The sequence below is a fragment of the Aptenodytes patagonicus genome, chromosome W (genome assembly GCF_965638725.1).
Source record: "Aptenodytes patagonicus chromosome W, bAptPat1.pri.cur, whole genome shotgun sequence".
Lineage (NCBI taxonomy): Eukaryota > Metazoa > Chordata > Aves > Sphenisciformes > Spheniscidae > Aptenodytes > Aptenodytes patagonicus.
In genome coordinates this window covers 47,485,264-47,510,922 of record NC_134981.1, presented here as the reverse complement: position 1 = coordinate 47,510,922, position 25,659 = coordinate 47,485,264, and the positions used below count along the sequence as shown (strand labels likewise).

The 25,659-nt window shown below is 38.7% G+C and overlaps 1 protein-coding gene across 3 annotated transcripts in view; it reads right to left on the bottom strand.

Moving 5' to 3' along the window:
* Nucleotides 1-398: 398 nt before the first annotated feature.
* LOC143172195 (transportin-1-like) overlaps nucleotides 399-25,659 on the bottom strand; it is a 137,667-nt gene continuing 112,406 nt past the window's right edge. The window contains exons 16-27 of one of the 3 annotated variants that reach the window (XR_012997309.1): nucleotides 24,610-24,696; nucleotides 23,696-23,803; nucleotides 23,312-23,470; nucleotides 22,514-22,601; nucleotides 21,259-21,357; nucleotides 20,942-21,037; nucleotides 18,020-18,095; nucleotides 17,129-17,228; nucleotides 15,567-15,641; nucleotides 12,439-12,581; nucleotides 3,446-3,933; nucleotides 401-2,561 (exon numbers count right to left, since the gene is read on the bottom strand). Coding sequence is in view for 2 of the 3 variants with exons in the window: in XM_076361437.1 (XP_076217552.1) it covers nucleotides 12,474-12,581; nucleotides 15,567-15,641; nucleotides 17,129-17,228; nucleotides 18,020-18,095; nucleotides 20,942-21,037; nucleotides 21,259-21,357; nucleotides 22,514-22,601; nucleotides 23,312-23,470; nucleotides 23,696-23,803; nucleotides 24,610-24,696 (996 nt within the window). In the remaining variant the exon portion in view is untranslated. Of the gene's footprint in view, nucleotides 3,934-12,438; nucleotides 12,582-15,566; nucleotides 15,642-17,128; nucleotides 17,229-17,879; nucleotides 17,944-18,019; nucleotides 18,096-20,941; nucleotides 21,038-21,258; nucleotides 21,358-22,513; nucleotides 22,602-23,311; nucleotides 23,471-23,695; nucleotides 23,804-24,609; nucleotides 24,697-25,659 lie in introns of those variants that run through there. The other 2 variants (XM_076361437.1, XM_076361438.1) reach the window with 2 other exon arrangements.

The following is a 25,659-nucleotide window of genomic DNA, read 5'->3' as shown; positions in this document are numbered from 1 at the left end:
ATTTTTATAAGCATGTGTTCTGAACAAAAAGGGTACAAGAGCATTCACCTGAGATAAAAGCTAGTATTTGAATATTTCTAAGTAGCAATGAGTTTCGCTTGAGGAAAGCCACTTGAAGCTTTAAAATATACATTTTACTATTATACAATATATGCAGTTTAAGTAATTAAGATTGATGCCAACATAAAAGTCCTAAAAAAAAATAATCAGTGTGACAATATTGTTAGTTACAAAATTTATACTACTTCATAACTTTTAAAAATCATAATGATTATAAATTTTAAACCCATTCTTCCAAAACTGATCTTTTGAGTACAAGCTTTAAGGAGCAATAAACTAGAGCATAAGAATTAGCTTATTATAATTTAAATATATACATATACACCGATTTAGAAAATAATCAAGCTTGGGAAAAAATTTACAAAATTGATTATTTTTGCTTGTACTGCTTAAAATAATGAACTATTCTAATCTTTTTTCCTAAATGAAAAGAGCTGTTTCCTGAATGTGTAATGAAAAAAATTTAGTATTGGGCTTCTAATTTAACATCAATTTAGAACTGCCAAAACGATGCATTTTATAAGGATTTTAAATACCCTTTCTGTTACCAACTTAGGTTGATCAGCAGCTTTTCTTCACTCTCTGAATCCTTCAAAAAGGGAAACTCAAAACAGGAAAAAGGCATATATAAAAACAGTAAACACTGACCTCCTGAGGTTCCTACAACAAAAATATTCAAGTAGAAAATCTACACCATTACTTAGCAGCAGCTATTTCTGTAGTTTAGCAGACTAACAGCACTTTATTCACTGTGTAAGGAGCAAATGAAGCCGTGCTTTTAGCATGCCAAGAGGCAGAAACACTGGAATGTAACAAACCCACAATTCTACCAGCATAAACATTCAGTCAACATTCAAGAACCGTCAAGACTACACCACAAGAATTAAAATACTTTTTATATATCCCATGATGCAATAATTGAATTATAACTGTTAATGCCGATTCAGAACTTTTCTTACCTCAGATTAAACCTTAAATGGCTTCTGCAAATCTCTGCACTATATTATGCATTAGGAATATGGTTTATTTGCTTTAAAATATACCATGAGAGAACTTACTGATACAAAAGACTATTTTGTCAGTACTGTTTATTTCTGCCTTAATTCTTTTCCTTATACCAGATCAGTTCACATCTGTACAAATACCTATTAAAATACTATGTACAAAAGTGGCATCCTAAGCTAATCTGAGGTGGAGTGGTTTTATTTGGTTAAAGGGGCTTTCTGAAATTTAAAAAGTTTAACTAAACTCAGATTCAAGCTGTAATGCTACAGTATTATTTGGGTAGGTTTTCTATTCTACAAATTTTTTTAATGTAATTTCTCTGAAACTCTTCCCTAATGTTCAAACACACTCAAAATTAAAGCAAGTTTGCGTCTAAAATAATATCCTACCTTGTTAAATTTTAAAGTTTTTTTTTCTTCTTCTTCCAGAATTTGGTTTTAAAGTGTTTTTAGTGACTAAAACTATTACTAATTTACTTCAGCATTATTAGTTAAGAAGGAATTTTGTATTTGCTACCAAAGCAATGTAATTTGAAAGCAAGTTATCACATGCAATTTTGACCACTTTGAATAAATACTATGTACTAGCATTACTGAATGTACTTCATACAGTATATGTCCAAACTATTCTTCAGGCATAATCCATTCAAATTTGCAAAGCCAAAAAAACAAACAAACAAAAAAACAAAAAGGGGGGGGGAGAACAGGACACATTTAAAATGTGCAAGCTATCATGCATAAAAAAATCCCCAAAACTCTTTAAACAGCATTTATAAGTCCACACTCATACAGCTCAAACTTCAGTGCAATGCCTAAATCATTTAACACTCAAAGAACAGAACCATGCAAAGAGCAGCAAGTTCTTAAAAAAACCATACCCACAAAAACCCAACCAAACAAAAACAAAAAACCACAAACAAGCCACAAAACACCAAAAAAACCCCCAAACTGTTATCCAATATCCAATTCTGCAATGCAAAGGTGAGAAACTAAATCTATAAAAAGGCTGTTATGGCTTAGTTTTGTTTTGCAGGTTAATTATGCAGCACTTGAAAAATGGAAAGGTACGGCTTCACCTCTGACCAGCAGAGTTAAAAATCTCTCCATTTTCCTTTATCATCATGGGATACTCTTTAGGCAATCTAAATTAATAAAGACTTGCCACTTTCAGATGAACGCAAGATCAAGTGTACCAGTTAGGATTTCACATTCACAGTACATAAGAAAATACACGTGGAAAGAAAAGTAAAGGGTTAACTTAACAAGGATTTATTCACAGGAATACATGTAAGTAGAGAGAAAAAAAAACAAAACAAAAAAAACCATCAACAGAAAAGCTAAACAAATGAAATGAAGAGGATCCAAACCAACTTTCACTCCGTAGCTTTAAACTTGCACCCTTGTGCATTTAACTACATCACAAAGGACCACCAACATGCGCCGATACATTGTAGATACCCTGCATTACATCCATTAACTTAAACCTCTAAGATCATGCTGTGAACAAAAACAAAACATAAAAGGTAATATGTTGAGTGGGAATAAACACAAATATAGCAATCATGTCATCAACTTCTACAACTGTCTTTACGTGCCAACTAACATTTATGCAGCCTTTAATGGGTCTTACCATGTAACTTATTTTTAGAGATTCTGCTAAAAATCACTAGTATATAACCATGCAGAAAGCACATCACACTGACAGCACAGAGGCAAATATTTTGCACAGTTATATCAGCTTTCCACATTGTGCAGGTTACACACAATACAATATCAATCTTAATCTTAACAGATCCTAAAAAGGTATTTCAAGGCCTAATTGTTAACTACAGTACTTTATATCTATATTCTTAATAAATATAAGATCCACAGAATCTTAGAAAAGGAATTTTAAACGCAGGGCTATATTGAATTGGTAAACTGCAACACAAGACTGGCGCAACATAGGTAAATGTATACCAATTTCACTCTATGTGATGCAAGCATGCTACTTTCCCACTAATTTAAATTACTTCTGATCACTATGAGCCAGAATGCATGCTTGAACCTTAAACTGCACGTTAAGAATAATGCCTTACTCTAGAAATTAAATCTAATGAAGTACAATAACCAAATCATATCCACTACTTTAATTTTTTTTAAATGTAAAAATTAAGATGTCAATCTTTCCTTTGAAGTGTCCCTCCCCTTACCCCAAAAATGAAAGGAGTGACTCATTTGGCAGCTTGCAGGTTGCTTCATTTTGTCCAAGTCAGCCTTTATTAATTTATGACAGGGTTTCTATATTGTACACTGCAAGTGCCTGCTCCTAATACAGACACAAGCTGCATTTTAACTGTACTAACTTAATTTGTTTAGTTATTCATTAACATGCAAATTACCTAGGAATCCCATCAAGCAGGATGAAATAATGTAGAAAACCCTTACTTAAAAAAACCAACCAAACAAACCATAAAAGAAAAAAGAAAGCCTTTTACTGTTTGTGACCCCCATTCTTAGGTTTCCTTTATTGTGCGCAAAATAGATTTCCTCTTTACGTATCCCTATGGTTCAATTATATGGTTCTTATTTTGGTACAATTCCCCATAATAGTCCAGAATGTGCTGCTTTGTTAACAGATTTTTTTTTTCTTCTTCTTCACATCCAGTGCAGGGTTATAATAGGAGACAGATTTCCACCCACAAAGGCTCCAGATGTTAAAACATTTCCCAACATCGACTTAATACAGTGACTGCAACACCTCCCTCCCACCCCTCCCAGTAGGGTTGGGATTGTACTGTATTCCCTACTGGTTTACCCTTCCCCCCAGTAAAGGGTAACATTTTCCCTGGGTGCAGAGGCTCCCTCATAGTCTCCCAGACTGAAGGACCTGTAAAAGAAAAGATAGAGGTATAGTTAAATATTACTGACAGATCAGTGCATAAACAAAGAGCTTTTTTGCCTTTTTTAAGCGGTAGGTGCCAACCTTTAACTTAAAAATGAATTTATGCCTAGATTTTCCCTTTTAAGTCTGTTTAAGAAAAGAGCCCATTTATACCAGATAATTTATTATTCATGAAACAACACCATATACTTTAAAGCTACACTGACAGTTCCACTATTGTGGCTAAGCTTAGATTATAAGATAAAAGCAGTCCTATATATTCTAACAAGCTTTTGCCTTTTTAGTACAAGATTATGAGGTAGCTATGACATTGAGAAAGAATATTAAACATACCTTCTACTGACCTAACAATTTCACTTTTAGGTGGATTAAACAAGATAGCCATAGTGTCTCCTCAGTACAAACTGAGAATAATTGACAATTTTACCATTTTGGATTCCTCTTCATTAGGATAAAAAACCCCACTTATTTCAGAACTAAAATGCCCTCATTTATAAATATGTAAATGTTTGAAATTGGTTTATTTTTAATCCATTGTTCAGATCAAACATGTAATTCAAACAATTTCTTATGTCACTGACTGACAAATCTTAGGCTGACTTTTAAATAGTTGTCCATTCAACAATAAAACAGAATTGCATGATTCACTCCCATAATTTCAGTACAGAAATTCTAGAGCAAGTATCAAATTTATATAAAGATTGAATGAATAAACTTAATTTGCCCTCTTTTTTGGGTAGTATAATAATCTCTTCACAGTATCACACTACTTTACACATGGGAACTTTGCTTTATACAGTGTGCACAAACAGCATACAAAGCAAGGTGGTATAATAATAAAAGTATTCTAGAATGCACAATCACTGTTCTTTGCTGAAGTTGAATCATTCCTGTCCTGGTTTCGGCAGGGATAGAGTTAATTTCCTTTCTAGTAGCTGGTACAGTGTTTTGGATTTAGGATGAGAACAAAGTTGATAACACACCGGTGTTTTAGTTGTTGCTAGGTAATGCTTACACTAGCCAAGGACTTTTCAGCTTCCCATGCTCTACTGACTGAGAAGGCTGGAGGTGCACAAGAAGCTGGGAGGGGGCACAGCCAAACTGGCCAAAGGGACATTCCATACCATGTGACGTCATGCTCAGTACATAAACTGGGGAAAGCTGGCCGGGGGGGCCGCTGCTCGGGGACTGGCTGGGCATCGGTCGGCGGGTGGTGAGCAATTGTACTGTGCATCACTTCCTTTGTGTATTATTATTATTATTATCATATTATTATTATCATTTTATTTCAATTATTAAACTGTTTTTATCTCAACCCACGAGTCTTTCTAACTTGTGCTCTTCCAATTCTCTCCCCCATCCCACCGGGGGAGGTGGGGAGTGAGCGAGCGGCTGCGTGGTGCTTAATTGCTGACTGAGATTAAACCACGACAGTCCTTTTTGGTGCCCAACGTGGGGCACGAAGGGTTTGAGATAATAACAGATTAACCGGAGTGTATTAAGGAACTTATATCTGTTAATAGTTGTGGGTCGCAATGTTGGTTTCTCTGTTCTCGATATTGATTTGTATAATCTGCATCGCACTCTTTTTCCTGCTGTACATGTTAAAGATTGGTGTTGGGTTTTGCAGTTTGCTGTGGTCTGCAGTGAATAGTAATGTCTCGCTTGTGAGGTTTGTTTTTAGAACATTGACCTTGACGTTTCTGTGGTATGTAAACTTCGCAATGAAGCTGTTACTGTACCATGGATACCATTTCGTGGAGACAACTAGCAATTGCAGTAACTTTTCTGAGAGTTTTTTTACGGAGGAAATACAGAATGGCAGTGTCACTACCTTCTTCTATGATGTTTCCTCCTTCATTACAGTAATTTTTCAGTATTTTGAGCATCCTTGGGCAGTTAAGATACTTCTATTAATACTTCTTGGGAATATTGTTTTGGTTTTGTCTAAAGTTGGTAAGCAATTTAAGAATATCATCCAGAGATCTGCCCCAAGGCTGAATAATTATGAGTGGCAGGGTGTGTGGGACAAGATGGGCAAGTACCTAGGCCAATGGGCACCCCCAGTGTTTTGGAACTTCACCCCTGAGCAAGTGCAGAATCCTGAAAAGTTAGTAGAATATTTGGACAAAGTATGCTGTCACCCTGGCAACTCTAGAGAGATGCAACTCAATGCAACGTGCTGGGGCCTGGCCCATGCCTACCGAGCCCTGTTCAACACCATTCAGTACCCTCAAAGGGAAGAGAAGGTCTCTGGCTCTGACAGTAAAACGACACGCACTGCGGCCACTCAGACCCGGGCAACACGCACTACGGCCACTCCAACCCCGGCGACAGGTACTGCGGCCACTCAGACCCCGGCGACAGGCCCTGCGGCCACTCCAACCCCGGCGACAGGCCCTGCGGCCACTCAGACTCCGGTGACATGCACTTGCACTGCAGCCACTCCAACCCCAGCAACACGCCCTGTGGCTGAACCAAAGAACGAGCCTGTGCCGGTATCAGTCGCCCCTGTACACATGAAGAAATTTTGGAAGCGGAAGTCGGCTCGTTTAGTAAGGGAGGAAGAAGCTTCTTCTAAAAGGGAACCGGAGGAAGAAGTATACGAGACAGATGACCCTAGAGAAGGACCATCACGAGAATGGGAGGAGGAAAGCCGGCCGCTGATCGGGGAGGAGGAAGAGGAAGAACTCATAAACGAGGCAGTGACCACCCGATCTCTATCCCTGAGTGAGCTGCGAGATATACAAAAAGATTTCAGCCGCCGTCCAGGCGAGCATATTGTCACCTGGCTGCTCCGATGCTGGGATAATGGGGCCAGTAGCCTGGAATTAGAGGGTAGGGAAGCCAAGCAGCTGGGATCCCTTTCTAGGGAAGGGGGCATTGACAAAGCAATTGGAAAAGGGACACGTATCCTCAGCCTTTGGAGGCGACTCCTGTCAAGCGTGAAGGAAAGGTATCCCTTTAAGGAAGATGTCATATGTCGCCCAAGCAAGTGGGCCACCATGGAGAAGGGTATCCAGTTTCTGAGAGAATTAGCTGTGCTGGAGGTGATTTATGATGACCTGAACAATGAACAACTATCCAAAGATCCAGACGAAGTCAAGTGCACACGACCCATGTGGCGGAAGTTTATAAGGAGCTCACCATCGTCATACGCCAATTCATTGGCAGTGATGACCTGGAAAGATGGAGAGGAACAAACAGTGGATGAATTAGCTAGTCAACTCCGGCAATACGAGGAAAGTCTTTCTTCCTCCATCGTCTCGGCTGTGGAGAAACTGTCCCGGGAGATCCAGCAACTCAGAGAGGATAGGTCCTACTCCTCACCTATACGGACCAGTATCTCGGCTATTAGAAGTAAGCGTTCTTTTGCTCAAGAGAGAGAATATAAAGGATACACACCACGGGGCACCCTATGGTTTTACCTGCGTGACCACGGAGAGGACATGAGGAAGTGGGATGGGAAACCTACTGCAGCCCTAGGGGCACGGGTACGTGAATTACAAGGGAAAACAATCACAGAAAGAGGTTCTTCCAGGAAAATTGCTGCTCCAGTTTCCAGCGGGCAGTTCCCCAGAGAGAGTAGAAGGGCTGATCTTACTCTTGATCTTAATGAAGAAACTTCTGACTCATACGTACAAGAAATGAGAAACGAGTACTGTGATGAGGACTAGAGGGGCCCTGCCTCCAGCCAGGGGGAGGAAAGGGACAACCGGGTTTACTGGACTGTGTGGATTCGGTGGCCTGGCACATCAGACCCACAGGAGTATAAGGCTCTGGTAGACACCGGTGCACAGTGTACCCTAATGCCATCAAGATATATAGGAACAGAACCCATCTGTATTTCTGGGGTGACGGGGGGATCCCAACAGCTAACTGTATTGGAAGCCGAAGTGAGTCTAACTGGGAATGGGTGGCAGCAGCACCCCATTGTGACTGGCCCAGATGCTCCGTGCATCCTTGGCATAGACTACCTCAGGAGAGGGTATTTCAAGGACCCAAAAGGGTACAGGTGGGCTTTTGGTATAGCTGCCTTGGAGACGGAGGAGATTAAACAGCTGTCCACCTTGCCTGGTCTCTCGGAGGACCCTTCTGTTGTGGGGTTGCTGAAGGTCGAAGACCAACAAGTGCAATCGCTACCACCACAGTGCACCGGCGGCAATATCGCACCAACCGAGACTCCCTGATTCCCATCCATGAGCTGATTCGTCGACTGGAGAGCCAAGGAGTGATCAGCAAGACCCGCTCACCCTTTAACAGTCCCATATGGCCAGTGCGGAAGTCTAATGGAGAGTGGAGACTAACAGTAGACTATCGTGGCCTAAATGAAGTCACGCCACCGCTGAGCGCTGCTGTGCCAGACATGCTAGAACTTCAATACGAATTGGAATCAAAGGCAGCCAAGTGGTATGCCACAATTGATATTGCTAATGCGTTTTTCTCAATCCCTTTGGCAGCAGAGTGCAGGCCACAATTTGCTTTCACTTGGAGGGGCGTTCAGTACACCTGGAACCGACTGCCCCAGGGGTGGAAACACAGCCCTACCATTTGCCATGGACTGATCCAGACTGCATTAGAACAGGGTGGAGCTCCAGAACACCTGCAATACATTGATGATATCATCGTGTGGGGCAACACAGCAGGAGAAGTTTTTGAAAAAGGGAAGGAAATAGCCCAAATCCTGCTGAAGGCCGGTTTTGCCATAAAATAAAGTAAGGTCAAGGGACCTGCACAGGAGATCCAGTTTTTAGGAATAAAATGGCAAGATGGACGGCGTCAGATCCCAATAGATGTGATCAACAAAATAACAGCCATGTCTCCACCAACTAGCAAAAAGGAAACACAAGCTTTCTTAGGCGTCGTGGGTTTTTGGAGAATGCACATTCCAAATTACAGTCTGATTGTAAGCCCTCTCTATCAAGTGACCCGGAAGAAGAACGATTTCAAATGGGGCCCTGAGCAACGACAAGCTTTTGAACAAATTAAACGGGAGATAGTTCATGCAGTAGCCCTGGGGCCAGTCCGGGCAGGGCAAGATGTAAAAAATGTGCTCTACACCGCAGCCGGGGAGAACGGCCCTACCTGGAGCCTCTGGCAGAAAGCACCAGGGGAGACTCGAGGTCGACCCCTAGGGTTTTGGAGTTGGGGATACAGAGGGTCCGAGGCCCGCTATACTCCAACTGAAAAAGAGATATTGGCAGCATATGAAGGGGTTCGAGCTGCTTCAGAAGTGATCGGCACTGAAGCACAGCTCCTCCTGGCACCCCGACTGCCGGTGCTGGGCTGGATGTTCAGAGGGAGGGTCCCCTGTACACATCATGCAACTGATGCTACGTGGAGTAAGTGGGTTGCACTGATCACACAACGGGCTCGAATAGGAAACCCCAGTCGCCCAGGAATCCTGGAAGTGATCATGGATTGGCCAGAGGGCAAAGATTTTGGAATATCGCCAGAGGAGGAGGTAACGCGTGCTGAAGAGGCCCCAATGTATAATGAACTACCAGGAAATGAGAAGCAATATGCCCTGTTCACTGATGGGTCCTGTCGTCTTGTGGGAAAGCATCGGAGGTGGAAAGCTGCTGTATGGAGTCCTATGCAACAAGTTGTAGAAACGTCTGAAGGAGAAGGTGAATCGAGCCAATTTGCAGAAGTAAAGGCCATCCAGCTGGCTTTAGACATTGCTGACCGAGAAAAGTGGCCAGTGCTCTATCTCTACACTGACTCATGGATGGTGGCAAATGCCCTGTGGGGGTGGTTGCAGCAATGGAAGCAGAGCAACTGGCAGCGCAGAGGCAAACCCATCTGGGCTGCCGCATTGTGGCAAGATATTGCTGCCCGGGTGGAGAACCTGGTTGTAAAAGTCCGTCACGTAGATGCTCACGTGCCCAAGAGTCGGGCCACTGAAGAACATCAAAACAACCAGCAGGTGGATCAGGCTGCTAAGATTGAAGTGGCTCAGGGGGATCTGGACTGGCAACATAAGGGTGAATTATTTCTAGCTCGGTGGGCCCATGACACCTCAGGTCACCAAGGAAGAGATGCAACATACAGGTGGGCTCGTGATCGAGGGGTGGACTTGACCATGGACACTATAGCCCAGGTTATCCATGAATGCGAAACATGTGCTGCAATCAAGCAAGCCAAGCGGTTAAAGCCTTTTTGGTATGGAGGACGATGGTTGAAATATAAATATGGGGAGGCCTGGCAGATCGATTATATCACACTCCCACAAACCCGCCAAGGCAAGCGCCACGTGCTTACAATGGTGGAGGCAACCCCCGAATGGCTGGAAACATATCCCGTGCCCCATGCCACCGCCCGGAACACGATCCTGGGCCTTGAGAAGCAAGTCCTATGGCGACATGGCACCCCAGAAAGAATTGAGTCAGACAACAGGACTCATTTCCGAAACAACCTCATAGACACCTGGGCCAAAGAGCACGGCATTGAGTGGGTGTATCACATCCCCTGTCATGCACCAGCCTCTGGGAAAATTGAACGATACAATGGACTGTTAAAGACTACACTGAGAGCAATGGGTGGCGGGACGTTTAAACATTGGGATACGCATTTAGCAAAGGCCACCTGGTTAGTCAACACGAGGGGATCTGCCAATCGAGCAGGCCCTGCCCAGTCAGAACTTTTACGTACTGTAGATGGGAATAAAGTCCCTGTAGTGCACATAAAAAATATGCTGGGGAAGACAGTCTGGGTTATTCCTGCCTCGGGCAGAGGCAGACCCATCCATGGGATTGCTTTTGCTCAAGGACCTGGGTGCACTTGGTGGATAATGCGGAAGGATGGGGAAGTCCGATGTGTGCCTCAAGGGGATTTGATTTTGGGTGAGAATAGCCAATGATCTGAATTATGTGATGTTAAGTACTAATTATAGTTATAATAGTTATACTAATAATACACAGATATACTAATAATACTAATAATATTATATGCCATACTAATGTTATTATAATAAGAATCACCCAGATTAATGAAGAATAACTTCAGTGAAACCAAGCAAAGCACAGTGATGATGGTACCAGAACTGACTTCAACCTGAAACAATCCAACACCACATACCATCTCCATTTTTTCCTGCCCTGAAAGATTATTATGACAGATGGAGCCTGAAGTCATGGACTAAATGAACTCACCGAACATTTTAGAGGGATGGCCCACAGACGAAGGGAATGATATCTGTGTATGTGTGTATATATATATATAAAAGGGGGTGGTGATTAATGAAAATGTACTGGAAAATGTGAGACTTGAGCATGATGCAAATGGTATAGAATAAGGGGTGGATATTGTCCTGGTTTCGGCAGGGATAGAGTTAATTTCCTTTCTAGTAGCTGGTACAGTGTTTTGGATTTAGGATGAGAACAAAGTTGATAACACACCGGTGTTTTAGTTGTTGCTAGGTAATGCTTACACTAGCCAAGGACTTTTCAGCTTCCCATGCTCTACTGACTGAGAAGGCTGGAGGTGCACAAGAAGCTGGGAGGGGGCACAGCCAAACTGGCCAAAGGGACATTCCATACCATGTGACGTCATGCTCAGTACATAAACTGGGGAAAGCTGGCCGGGGGGGCCGCTGCTCGGGGACTGGCTGGGCATCGGTCGGCGGGTGGTGAGCAATTGTACTGTGCATCACTTGTTTTGTGTATTATTATTATTATTATCATATTATTATTATCATTTTATTTCAATTATTAAACTGTTTTTATCTCAACCCACGAGTCTTTCTAACTTGTGCTCTTCCAATTCTCTCCCCCATCCCACCGGGTGGGGGGGAGTGAGTGAGCGGCTGCGTGGTGCTTAATTGCTGACTGAGATTAAACCACGACAATTCCCCAGACAGAACTGTAACAATTCTGAATTGGTGCATAAAGTGGAACATGGCAATAATAAACACATGAGCCTCCCCAAAACATCAAGCTCTACAGTCAGTAGAGTTACAGATTAGCATAACATCCTTTATTCAGTGCAAAGATCATCTAGTATGTGGTTAGGAATGTATTGGACTTCTCATGGCTAAAGTGTCTTAACAAACTTGCTTTCCTATCATAGGGAAATATTCCTGCTTAGACCACATCCACCATCTACTAATTCATAAGACATAAAGGAGCCTGTGACTTTAGTATGATGGCTTGAGGATTATAATCATCATTTTGCTTATTAAACCTGAACAGGCACTTTTTTACACCTACAATTCCAACCTTATCTTGATACACTACTGTGCATATCATACACTCACTTTTTCTCTCTCTCTGTAAAAATAAAAGAACAGTCAGACAACTGCTTTTGCTACAGCTACCACCATTTAGGTACACTATCATCTTTTTTTTTTCTTTCTTCTTATAGGAAAGATATCTGTTCCAGCGTATCTGAAAAATTTTTATCTAGTGAATTAATTATGTTTCATATAATGTAAACAGGGAGGAAGTCTGTTATACAGCTCTGTTTAGCAAGGAAGATTTGTGTGCTTACCTCCAATTATGGGACTGCAGCTACAGTGCATAAGGTTAAACTCCGTAGTAAGCTGCAAGGCGCTCTTTTAAGGGAAGAGGAAACTGGTCAGAGAAACGCCTCCAATTCTCATCCCCAACTTGATTTTTAAATCCATGAAGAATCTACAAATGAGGGGGGGAAGTCAAGATAATCATTAAACAGCAGATACACGATCATTATTTACTAGCAACATATGCAGTAAGCCACAAACTGCTGGACTGTGCATCTGTCCATTTGAATTCCCCAGTTTAATATTTAAATGTTACTAAGAAACAAAGGAAGTCTAGTAATATCTTTCTTAAAAGAAAAAACACATTTCAGTTAAGGGTGACACATAGAATATAGCTACCCACAGAAATTAGTATAAAATATATAAATATATATCCTATTCTATATAAATATACATATATGTGTGTGTGTATTTTTAATGACTATGGTGACTTATAACCTAGAGTTAGGCCATTTCAGAATGCTAAACATTTTTTCAATTGACACAGTTTATATGTTAAGATTACTGTATTCACGTTTATTTTTTTAAACGTGTAATATGTTCTGGGAGGAAAGCTGAGTCAGAACCACTGCCAGCATTTGACAGAATGAATGCCTGTCAATTTCTAGCACAAATACAAAAGCATCCTGAGAGCTGTGTTTTTTCCATGGAGCCTGTAGACAACTATTACTAAAAAGGAAGCTATTAAAATCTTTTGTGTTTTGAAAGAACAGGGATCCACAGCAGTCAAAAGCCAGCATAAGAGGGGAAGAGGAAAAAAAAAAAGAAAAAAAAAATCTACAAGTTTCAGTCTGGACCCTCCAATGTAATAAATTAACTGAAAACTATGAAAATTGAATGATACTGTCAAAAAGGTCTTAGTATTTTAGCTTGAAAACAGCAGGTTAAAAAGGCAAACATACGAAAGAACAAAAGCAGATGAAATGGCTCCTCCTAATAGAAAATAATGCAGAGAGTCTCTAAAGTTTTGGTTTGTTTTTCTTTTTTAAACTCAAGGATACTGAACTGCGGAACAGTCTGTCATATAAACATCCTCACAAAAAAGGCAATGTCAAAGGTAAAGCTCATGGTACTGAGTTCACCCTCAAGACAACTTTCTCAAGTAGAGCTGTTCTTAAACAGCATGTAGCAATAATAACATTACAGTGTCACCAGTTAATTTACTGCTTTTCTCCCTGAAAGAGACCTTCCGCAGGCAGATTCACCTCTCTTTCCTAACCCAAAGAGTCTGATTAGCCAGCTGCCAAGAAACTACCGAAAAATCTAAGAATGTTCAGGTACAACAAAAGGAACACTTTTTAAAAGTTTAAAAGCTTCAGCTACAGTCTTCAGATATCTTGCTTTTATAAAATGTGATACAATTCTTCAGGTATGTATCAGATCTCAACACTGGCAGCTCATCTACCCATGCTCTTGGAAGGGGTATTTTCTCTCTCAGCTCTAGTGCTCCAAAAACACCAAACAAGCCAACCAACCCACCCACCCCAAAAACCAAGCACTGGACAATCCACTAGCAAGAGAAAGACCTCATAGGACTACAAAAAGTTTTTTTCCATTGTTCCTAAAAGGCACAATTATTGTTGGAAAAACATGTAATTGGACTACAGTAATCATGTATTCAGCTAGCATAAAAATTCACTCCAATGAGGAAGTAATCTAAAATTTGCATGCCATCACTTGAAGAAAGCTTTGTCTCCTTTCTTGCATGGCAAAAAGCACAAAAGAATACACTTTAAAAAGCAAGGATGTCCTTATGCCAAGTGACCAAGAAACATTGTGTCTAGTTTGAATGCATTAGGATCCCACATGGATATCCTGGAAAGAAGCTGAAAAAGAGGAACGTAGCTTATTGAAGCAAGTATCGAATGCTGAAGGACCAGGACAGAAACATGTACTGAAACTGCTTTGGACAATCACCACAGACAGCATCCTGGACTTTCTTTTAAGCTTGTATTTGCTGTTTCCTTCTGCTGATACTAGAATACTCACAGCCATGCATTTCCTGACCCTGATGTTCCTTCGAAGCCTCTCAGATAACTGGTCTCCTAACTAGGACGGTGAGGTTTTTGTCTTTGCTCCTCAAGATAGGATTCAGAAGTTCTAGATTCTGTTCTGATGTTCACACTTGGCATTACTTGAAGAGAAAGTGCCAATACTGACCCATGATCCAAGTACATACTTAGAAATACACTCTGTTTTAGCTTTAAGAGGACCATTAACTTTTGACATACATCCTTCCTAAAAACAGAGATTTCACTTTACAACATACAAGGGGAGCCACGCTACTGAACAGTAACAGCATTTGTTCATGAAACTGAAATAAGTTTATTTTGTTCTGGTTTTTAACCTAAGACACTAGTGCCAAAACACAATATATTACTTTCTGAGTGGGTGGGGTTGGTTTTTTTTTTTCTTGTTTATTTTACACAAAGCAAACAGTCCTTTTGCTTAAATTCTATTGACACTTTGTCTAAGGATGCATTCTTGGCTATCATTGTACATTAGTTTCTTGAAGACTTGCTTATCCAAGAGGGATTCTGAGGAGGATTAAGCAATACCAAAAACTTATTTTCAGCTGAAGCAAGATAAACGGATCAGGATACCACTAGAAGATTTTTCATTTGCAATTTTCTAGATATTTCTCAAAAAAAAAAGTAGGCATCTTGGGGGGGGGGGAGGGGGGAAGTCTTGAACCACACAGACCTAATTTTCTAGAAAAGAAAAAAAAAAACCACAGAAAAAAAAAAGTCTTATATGTGGTATAAAAACACCCCTGTTCTTCCAAATGCAGTCAAAACATAGTAGGCTGGACATTATGAAAAGCTCTTTGAGGATGATTATCCTTTCAAATAAGATCTCAAGTAAGCTTTTCAACACTGTTAAAAAGAATTTTGGAATAACCTGAAAGCATGTATGAAAATATAGGTAAAAAAACTTCAGATTTTTATGATGTTTTGTCTGAAAGTTTATGACTTTGCAAGAAAGCCTTCATGATCACAAATACAGTAAGTGCTAACAGTGGAAATAGAAAGCAAGAAAGAAACAAAGGATCCAAAACAACCACAGTTCAGATATACTGTCATACTAGAAACATTACCTTACAGAACATGTCTCGGAGATCATCTTTTGGGCTAATCCACGATGCAACAGCATCACAAAAAAAAATAAAGTCCTATAAGATTAAACAATCACATAGGTTAGAAGCCTCAATTTATAGGTCTGAAAACAATGCTTGATGTTCGTTCTATGAATTATGCAGGGTATTTGATCCTAATTCACAACTGCTTTTGGTTTTATGTCTTTATTTTCCAGTTAATTCAGACAATAATGGTAATTTATTGTATGCTTAAGTGTATGGAAATAGAAATAGCTGAGTGTAGGAATAGCTTTGTTTAATCAGGTTTTTGATTAAATAAAACCACAGTTAAAAAAAACAAAAACAAAACCAATACAAAACCAACAATCAAAACACCTCCTCCCCTCCCACACCAACACTTGTCTAATTCTTTCAGTACACATACTGAGTTTGAGAACCAATCATCTTAACAGTCGACAAACTCAAGACCATGCTCGCAACTCACTCTCACATATTTCCAGTTGGGAAAAAAGCTGTTGTATTTCTTTAAGCAGAGCCAGAAGTTGTTTCTGGGATACACAGAATGTTTATCATACAGGTTCAAAACTAAAGCTACCCCAAAATCCCTATGTTTAGTTCATTTGCTGTCATGCATTACCTCCTACTACACCATTAAAACATCAGTCTTAATCATTAAGTTGATAATGCACATGTTTTTGGATAGGAACCGAGGATAACTATACAAGAGGAGAGCTGGGATAATGAAGAGAGTCCTTAATTACTCCCTCCCTTTAAGCTGTGTGAAAGAACAAATGGACAGCAGAGGAGGGAAATGCTAAGTACAGAAAAAAGGATAAGTGAAATGAACTGAAAAATTCAAAACAAGATAGAGGCTCAATTCTTGTGTTTCAGGGAGAAGGATTCCAGGCAGAGGAGAGGGAAATTCACCTTCGTTTTCCTCTTAGAAAATATTACATTGGTACAGCTTTACTTTGGAGCTGCGGAGACTGAAGTGCAAGTCATATTCTATTCTTGAGATGTACCATTTATTTTAAAGAGATGTTTCTTCCTTGTCATATTCACTATTTAAGCAATATATCCAAAGTTGAAACAGAATCTTCCCTACCCAAGTTTTAAGAATGAAGGAGTGGTTATTGCTTTTGTTCTGTTTCTTTTTTTAAAAGCCTAGATTGCATCTGAAAAATAGGTTTTAGTATGTCAACTTTTGCCTTGTATTTTCATACATATCCTCAACATAAAAAAGATTGACAGAAGTGTCAAAATACAGTTAATCAGAGTTCATTATTTACATATTCTTTGTAAGTAAAAGACAAAAAATGAATTTAGCAATACTGTCCTTTCCTTTCCATAAGTGATAATTACTGAAGCAGAAATCCTGAAGTATCATGATATGTATCATTTGAAATATAAACATTTTGGCCTCCTTGTCGTCAAAAAAGCAGCTACAGCATGTACTACAGGGAATCAACATCAAGCTAAACTTTTTCATACTCCATATACATCTTTCACTAAATTTCACATGAGTAAAGAAAAAAAAGTTAAGACCTATTTATGTATCTTACTTGGACTACTCCACTGGGGTTGACTGAGATCATGGTACATATCCCACGGAATGCTGAATCCTTTTCCTCATTGTCTCTTATGTTTCGCAGAGAGGTGCACCTAGTAAGTTGGAGAACAAAACTTAGCTAATTCTATTACTTTTTCATTCAATCAAGTCAGAACTAGATGACAGTATTTGATGGAATAAGTCACACTGATAAGATTATCTGAAACACTATTTTGAATGCTTAGAAAGATACTTGTTGCACATAGTCTTTACTAGTATATTCCCATTAGGCATCATCTCTAGAATCTTGCTTTCCTGTTGCACTATATACAGTTAAGAAAGTGTGACCTGTATTCCATTAAATACAAAAGAAACATGTATATGAAATATTTATAGAAACTATCATTATTAGAAGCAGAACATATAATACTATTGCAGTATGAATTATGTCAGATACCACTTACAGAACAGTTATTTAACTTTTACAGCAGCAAGCAAGCTATTTTATACATAACAAGTCTAGAAACATATTCCTTACAGCAATTCAAGCCTCAGAATGAATTTTAAGTAAAGTAATGCACAGTTTAAATTTTACAGTATTTGCATGCATTGTATTATCATTCTGGTGGATTTTAAAATGCTCTTTCGTAGTCAAGCTTTAACACGCAAGCATGTGACAATCTTATCCCATGCATAAATTAGTCGTTAGCCACAACATAAAGAATACATGACGGTGCTACTAAAAACTCACAAACCTGATAGGACAAGATTAGTCACATGGTTGGCAATGATTAAGGATTGAGATTTTGTAACCAACTGAAAATATATCTAAAAGTGAGATAGAAGAAAGAAAGAAAGAGTGAAGAAAAATGAATTAAAAAAAAAAAGATTGAATAATACACACCAGGGTCTTATAAACTGCTGTAGCATGGGGGCCACCTCTTGAGGACAAACGTAACCAAGACGACCAATTGTTATTGCTAAGGTAATGCAATCACGGTTATACACCACCAAACGCCAACCAAGACATGAGCAAATGAGGGGGAAGGAGAAAAAAATAAAGAAAAAACAACAAATAACTCAGAAACAGAAGCCAACAGAATCTGTGTATGATAGTAAACATAAGATTTCACCAGTGCTGTTTATTACCACCCCCTAAATAAGAGGCAGCAACATATATGGTATACTCTCCAGGGTAAAAGAAAAATTAAAGAAGAAAATGAGAGAACACCAAAACACACAATTTCAAATCCAAAGGCTTTCTGATGTAAGCAGTTATTCTGTCCTCTTCAGAATCATCTCTTAGAGTAAATTTACCTACCATACACTTCAAAGTTTTTAATAAAAAGTACTATTATGGATACTCTTGACAGAAAGGAATTAACCATTTTCAGTTTTAGTATCAAGTAGTCCTAAACATTTTATTTTTTCAATATTTTGAATTAAAGATTTTAATAGGCCTACTATCTATCACTAAAAATACATTTATAAATACTTTTACATTGAATATATTGTGGTCTATCTAATAAATGCTAAATAGATTAAACACTTCTCAAAGAGCACCAAATATTTGTTTTCTTCATAATCTTGTAGAGAATTTAAAGTGGTTGCTAACTCACAGCAACTGACTGCAGAAAATTAATTCTTTAATTCCAATATTTCTCCTGTTCAGAAAAGGCTTCCTCATAAGAGTTGTATAAGAATCTGACTTCTGATACAAATGCATAAGGACACATGAAAAGCAAAACCGCTTCTTTGGATGATTAGGTAGCGTGGTCCTTTGTTCTGAGGGACAGACTGAAGAAAATATCATCATGCAAATGTGTTTTAATGGTGTTTGCTCAACTCACGAAAGATTAATCTTTAGAAAAAGGAGAAGGTGAGGAATAGTGTATCAGGATTACTTGAAGCAAAATACGTGAATACTAAAATCCAGCAGATTTATATGAAGCAGAGAAAGGAAACCTATGTTCAAGGGACAGACTATGCAACACTAATTAACAGGCATTTGTGAACAATTTCATGAAACATGCAATAAAGCAGATGATGCTTTCTCCAATAAAAGTTTAGTGTAGGATATACTAGCAGTTTGAAACATACTCATTCCGTGAAAGCTGCGGCTCACTGGTAATGTACTATTTTGCCCAGACATTACTCAATTTCAATATGCAGTGTCTCAAGTTTTCAGCAGATCTAACTTTTAAAACTGCATTTGAAGTGCTACTTTCAAACGAAAATACACTTTTAAGGTTTATCTGTAAGTTCTCACAGCTACAGTCTGTACAAGGAACAGTAATTTCTGTCAAAGCTTAACTTTTTGGCATGTACTCATTATTTTCTATGCAACTACTTTTACTTAAGGTGGTCTCATATGTTTCCATAGAAGTGTTTTCATAGCTCATTACATAACAACCTAAAGCAGAAAATAGTAATACTCTTGCAGATACCAATGGCATGCAGCACAATATCCCACAACAAACTTTTAAGTACATCACACTCAACATTTATTTGCAGTTATGCATCCACATTTAAAGTAACCATTAAGATACTAAAAAAAGTCAGTGTTTGGATGCTTCAAAAAATTCTCTTAGCAGTGATGGAACCAAACATTTAAGTACTGGATGCTTCTAAGTTACAGGTATTACACATCCATCAGTGCAGACGAAGGGGGTTGGGGCAGGGGGAAAAAAATTTATATTGCTATACTATTCCATGGTGTATTTCATAACAAGTAGTTATTTGCTCCAAAATTATCTTTTCAAAAAGCAATACCTATAATATGCCAGACAACTAGGCAATTTTTCCTTCAAGTTCACCTTCCATACTAAACGACGGGGTGGGGTGTAGACAATACTGGAGGAAAAATACGCATTGAAAAAAATCTCTCTCCAATTTATCTCATACTTAGCTCAAAAAAAAAAGTAACCGTAGCACTGAATTTGCATCATTTTCAATTATGTCAGGTATAATGACTAAACTATCATTTTTCTTACAAGACAGTTTTCAAACAGAAAAAAGTCAAAAAAGATTCTCAATTAGTAAAACAGTAAACCAGAACCCTGTTAAATTATTAATAAAGTTTTGCTGAAGTATGGAAGGTGCTCTTCATACCAGAACATGCCCTCTATAAATGCAAAAGAAACAAGCCTCAGAAATTCCGATTCAATAAGGCATTTGGGGACTGCTCCCCAATTTGGAAGGCAAAGCTGCTGGCCAGAACATAGAAACATGCATGCCACTGTTAGACTTCTTTTCAGAAATCTGTTATTAAGTGACCAGGTAATAGAAGTTATATGTAATTTCAGTTATGTTGTGGTAAAACTGCCATCACAGATCTAGATTTCTGACCATATTACTACAAATTAATCTTTTAAAAAGTGCATTTTTTTGTAAATTCAAAGAGTTCATTATTTGTTTTATATATGCCAATTACATATGTTTCAAACACTAGACATATATATATACACAGTACACGTGTAAGGACATGCATATATTAAAATCAGCGTAAAGCCACTAAGTCTTTAAGTGTTACTGCATACATTTGTCATATTGTATACATAAATAAAATTGGAAGGATACTTAAATAGATGATAAAGAAATATAAAAAGTTATAAAGGTGAGAAAGCAATAACTTTAATAATCTAGATATATGATAGATGTTTTGCTGCAAGACTGAGACTTGTAAGAGCTTCTGCAAAACAGAGTTGTTTTTGCTTATAAAAGCCAAATACATAGCAATAAAAAAAGTTTTATGCAATTTTTTAAATCATTATAAAAAAAAAAATCTCTAATTCCCTTCACCATGAATGGTTCAGTTTTTGGGTACCTGTGTTCTCTAACAATGTCTTTGGTGTGTTGGGTCTGTTAATTATTTCTACAAGCTGGTGCAACACCATTGGAATATAAGGCTGCATCTCTATACCTGTAACAGTCAAAAAGAAACATTCAGAAGAAAATGACCATTAATATACATAATCTATTTAGATCTGGTACATTGAACTAACTGTCAAGGACAAGAATATCAAATTTAATTTAAATTTTAACATGAAAGTATCACTAAAAATAAAATAAAATAAAAAAACCCAGACAAACCATTCTAAATGTGCAAAGATTCAAAGAAAAAAAAAAAATTTAAAATCTTACCCATCTGGATGGAGATTTCTCCAATTGCCCAGGTGGCATTGTTACACACAGAAATGAATTCAGGGTTTAGGTTGGTTCCCAAAACGGGCATGAAATCAGCTAAAAAAAAAAAAATTTTAAAATCTCATCACACAATACAGCCATCTTGTCCCATTGCTGTAAGATCACATGGGGGGGAGGTAGTTTTTAAAAAATCATGTAAGCATATTTAAATTATTGTAAAGCTTTACACCTGAATTAACAAGAGCTGTATTTCTGCTATATATCAGATTAACCTGGATTTTACAACCTAAGCTGATCAATGCAAATCTTTTCAAACTATGATTTAAAAATATTTCTAATAGGCTTTACCTTTATGTAACTCTAGAAACCTTTTTTTTCTCCCCGGGGGTGGGGGAAGAAAAAACACACCTGGATAGCTATGTATTCGGCTGTGCAAAAAAAAAAAAAAACCCCCAAAAAACAAAACAACAACCCCCTCCCAAAAAAACCACACCCCACAAAAAAAAAAAAAACCCACAAAAAAAAACCCAAAACAAAATACACCAACCACCAAACCAAACAAAAAAACAAAACCCCAAAACCCAAAACAAAACAACCCCCCCCAAACAAAAAAAACCCAAACCCCCAACAGCCAACAAGGCAAATCACAGCCTTGATTAAATTTTAATAAAATATTAGTCACAAAGATAGATTATAACATCTGCCAAATAAATTTTAAATTCCAAGCCTATCCAAGCATTCGTTTGTCAAGTGTATCTCAGAGTATCTGAGGGAAGAGACAGTGAATATCGTGGAAGTGTATAACTGATGCTACTTCCCTACTGAAATTAAAAACAAAACAAAAAAACCCCAAACCTAGCCAAGTTTTCTAATTTCAATATATATGTTATATGTAACAATAGATTCTAATAGTAAAAAAAAGGTACAAATTCAAGAATTTGTCAAAGAAAGCAACTGTTCTAATTGAAGTCTAAGTACATCTGTTTTGCCGTATTGCAGCACAACAGGAAGCATGTTACATTATAAAAATCAAGCAGCAAAATGAACTTTTGCACTATCTACAAAAAGAAGAACGTCTTAAACACACAGTTCAAAGGAGAAAAGACTACAGACCCTTGGCTGATAAAGGAAAATGAAAACTTACAACACCATGACAAGGCAAGCCACAGAAAAGGGAACTTAACAATGGCTAAACCAGTTTTTTATCAGTTTGTAAAACATGTTACTTATTTAATATGTAAATGAAACATACCGATGCAAGGCTTAACATGCTGAAAACACGCCTTTGTCAGATCACCTAACAATGCAAAAGAACTCTGTCGTACCTCAGGCATTTTATCCTAAAGAGAGGAAGAAAAAAACCTGATAATTCTAGAAGTGTTTCCGATTCTCTTAAGAAAGAAAATCCTTGGATTTGTGGTGGGTTGACCTTGGCTGGCCACCAGGTGCCCACCAAGCCACTCTATCTCTATCACTCCCCTCCTCAGCTGCGGGGGGGGGGGGGGGAAGGAGAGAAAATAAGATGGAAAAACACTCATGGGTCAAGATAAAGGCAGTTTAATAAAGAAAAGCAAAGGCCGCATGTGGAAGCAAAGGAAACAAAAAAAAGATTTATTCCCTACTTCCCATCAGCAGGCGATGTCCAGCCACTTCCTGGGAAGTAGGGCCTTGGTACACGTAGCAGTTGCTTTGGAAGACAAACGCCTTAATAACGAATGCCCCCCCTCCTCCTCCTTTCTCTTAGCTTTTATTGCAGAGCAGATGTCATATGGTATGGAATATCCCTTTGGTCAGTTGGGGTCAGCTGCCCTGGCTCTGCCCCCTCCCAACCTCTTGCCCACCCCCAGCCTACTGGCCTTTGGGGCGGGGGTGTTGGAGAGACAGCCTTGATGCTGTGGGAGCACTGCTCAGCAGTAGCCAAAACACTGGTGTGTTATCAACACCTTTCTAGCTATGAATGCAAAGCACAGCACTATGAGGGTTGCTATGGGGAAAGTTAACTCCATCCCAGCCAGACCCAATACAGGATTAAACAGGTTACTCATCTCACCTGCATGCATTGGTACATTAGTGTCAGGATATTGCTGCGAGCCACTAGCTGTTCAATGTTGCCTCCAAGTCCTTCAGCTAAACCACTGAGTAAATCAAGAGCCACAATCATGAAATCTTTATCTGGAGCCTCATATTGGTCTGGCTGAGCATTGTGCAACTGCAACAAATAAGTACACATTTTCAAAATGAGTATTAGATTTTCTCGGGGTATGCATAAAAGTAAAAACAAAACAAACAAAAAAATTAGTTTCAGAACTGCAGCTTCATTTAAATATTCAATAGTTAATACTACATATCTCCCTGCAAACCCGTAACTTTACATAGTTAATACATTGGTTTAAGGAGATATTCTGAAAACATTGGAATAGCAATAGAAAAATACCATGGCTTGTGCAAGAGTCTTCTGCACCAGATTTACACAACGCTGGTACACAGGTTCACAGTACGGAAGAAAGCCAGATTGCAAGGCAGTAGCAACTGACGACAGGCACTGGAATAAAACAAAACAAAACAAAACAATCAAACAAATAAATAAAAAGAAGAGCGAGAGACACACACACTAACTTTCCTCACCTCCCCGAAGTACCTTTTACTTGGGAGAGGTAAATTAAAAGCATTTTAAGTATACCCACAAGTAACTGATTAAGTAAAAACAACCTAGAAAGGCAGCACCGATTAGCTGAGCCAAGACAACTGTCAGTTAATTGTTACTCTCTCCTACGTATGTTGGTTGAGAAAATTTTTCAGAAGCAGCATCATCTTAGAGGTGGCCAAGAAAGTTCATATGAAGACAGTTACTATAATTCAGCTAGCATTTAAACTAAACTTCAGTATCCTGACCATGTACAAGCCCTAACATTACCCAAGAGTTACGAAACTAATTTCTCTAGAAGTGTTTTCCTGCTTCACACTTGGAAAGTACAGAGAATAGACTACATGGTCTGGTTCATACCTTCAGCCTGTCTGAGAATAGTTTTAATGGAGGGATGAAGGGAGAACAAGGAGAGAGAGAAGACAAGAACAACAGGGGGATGGAACAATTTTTTTAAAAAAGAGAATCCCAAAGAAAACACTCAAGAATGGCAGGGAAAAAAAAAATTTAAAAGATTTCTGCTAAACCTAATGACATTTCCTCGGTCACAAGATTTTCTCACTACAGTCATAATATTTTCTCCATAATGGGAAATACCTAACACTGTCAGCTTTTATAGTCACACTTCCTAGTAGGAGCATCTTTAGTAAAAGGGGCAATTCCTAAAAGAAGTTGATAAAACATATTCAAATTTTAACATTTACCTCTAATAAAGGGAAGAGATCTTTATCTTCATCCTTCAACATGTTCCACTTCTGGATTAATGGAGGCATTAGCATCTGAATATATTCCTGTTTAGGATGAAAATGCATCAGCTACTGAAACACTTCATTGCATACTAGTTTATTTCAAAGCTAGAAAATTGATATATTAAGAATTGATATATTCTACTTTTTCAGCAAAATAAAATGGATATACTGTAATTCATTGTTGCAATATGTAGATGTAGTTTAATATTAGATTTTACAATTTATGTCTTATGTGCCTCAGCAAAAAATCTTAAGTACCTTTGCAGAACGAATCTTTTCCTCCAGGTTTGGCTTCAGTCTAGCAACTTTTAATAGCTGCCTGGGTTGTTACAAATCTATAAGATTGCCTCAGGGCCTACAGAAAATGTTTTTACCAGCAATGCAATCTGGCTGTGCATCTGCCACCTGCTTTTCTCAACCAATTCTCATTGCCCTGATGCTACAACCCTATCCCCCCAGTTCCTGAAACCTCTTCCTCAAGCAACTACCCATCCATGAAGAAAGTAATTTTCTATCCCTCCAGAAGGGCGCGCTTACCAATTCTGTATAAAGATGTTGCATCTTCCCTGCCACTGCTGTCAGTCACAAGGACATTAAGCAAGGCATCCCTGTAGTACTGTTGCTCCTAGAAAGTATCCAAAGAGCCAACAGATGCTGCCAGCTAATGCTATGTCCAAAGATACAATATTCTAAGTGACTGAAGAAAGTCCCACCATCATCAGGAGCTCCCATTTAGCTTCCTCCTGGTGCTGTCAAATGTCAAGCTGGCCAGGGCCAGAGAGAGATTGAAAAAGATGTCCTTTGATGGTGTGGAGTCTTGGATGGCAAGTAAAATGCCATGACAACAACCCAAATTGTTTTATTCTAGTGTGTCTGTGTCATGTGAAGCACTATAGAGAAATAAAGCAAATTTCAATAGCCACCATAAGATGCACACGACATGTATGCATATCCTATCATATCCTATTAATGAACATATGTACACTACGAAAAACCCACTATATT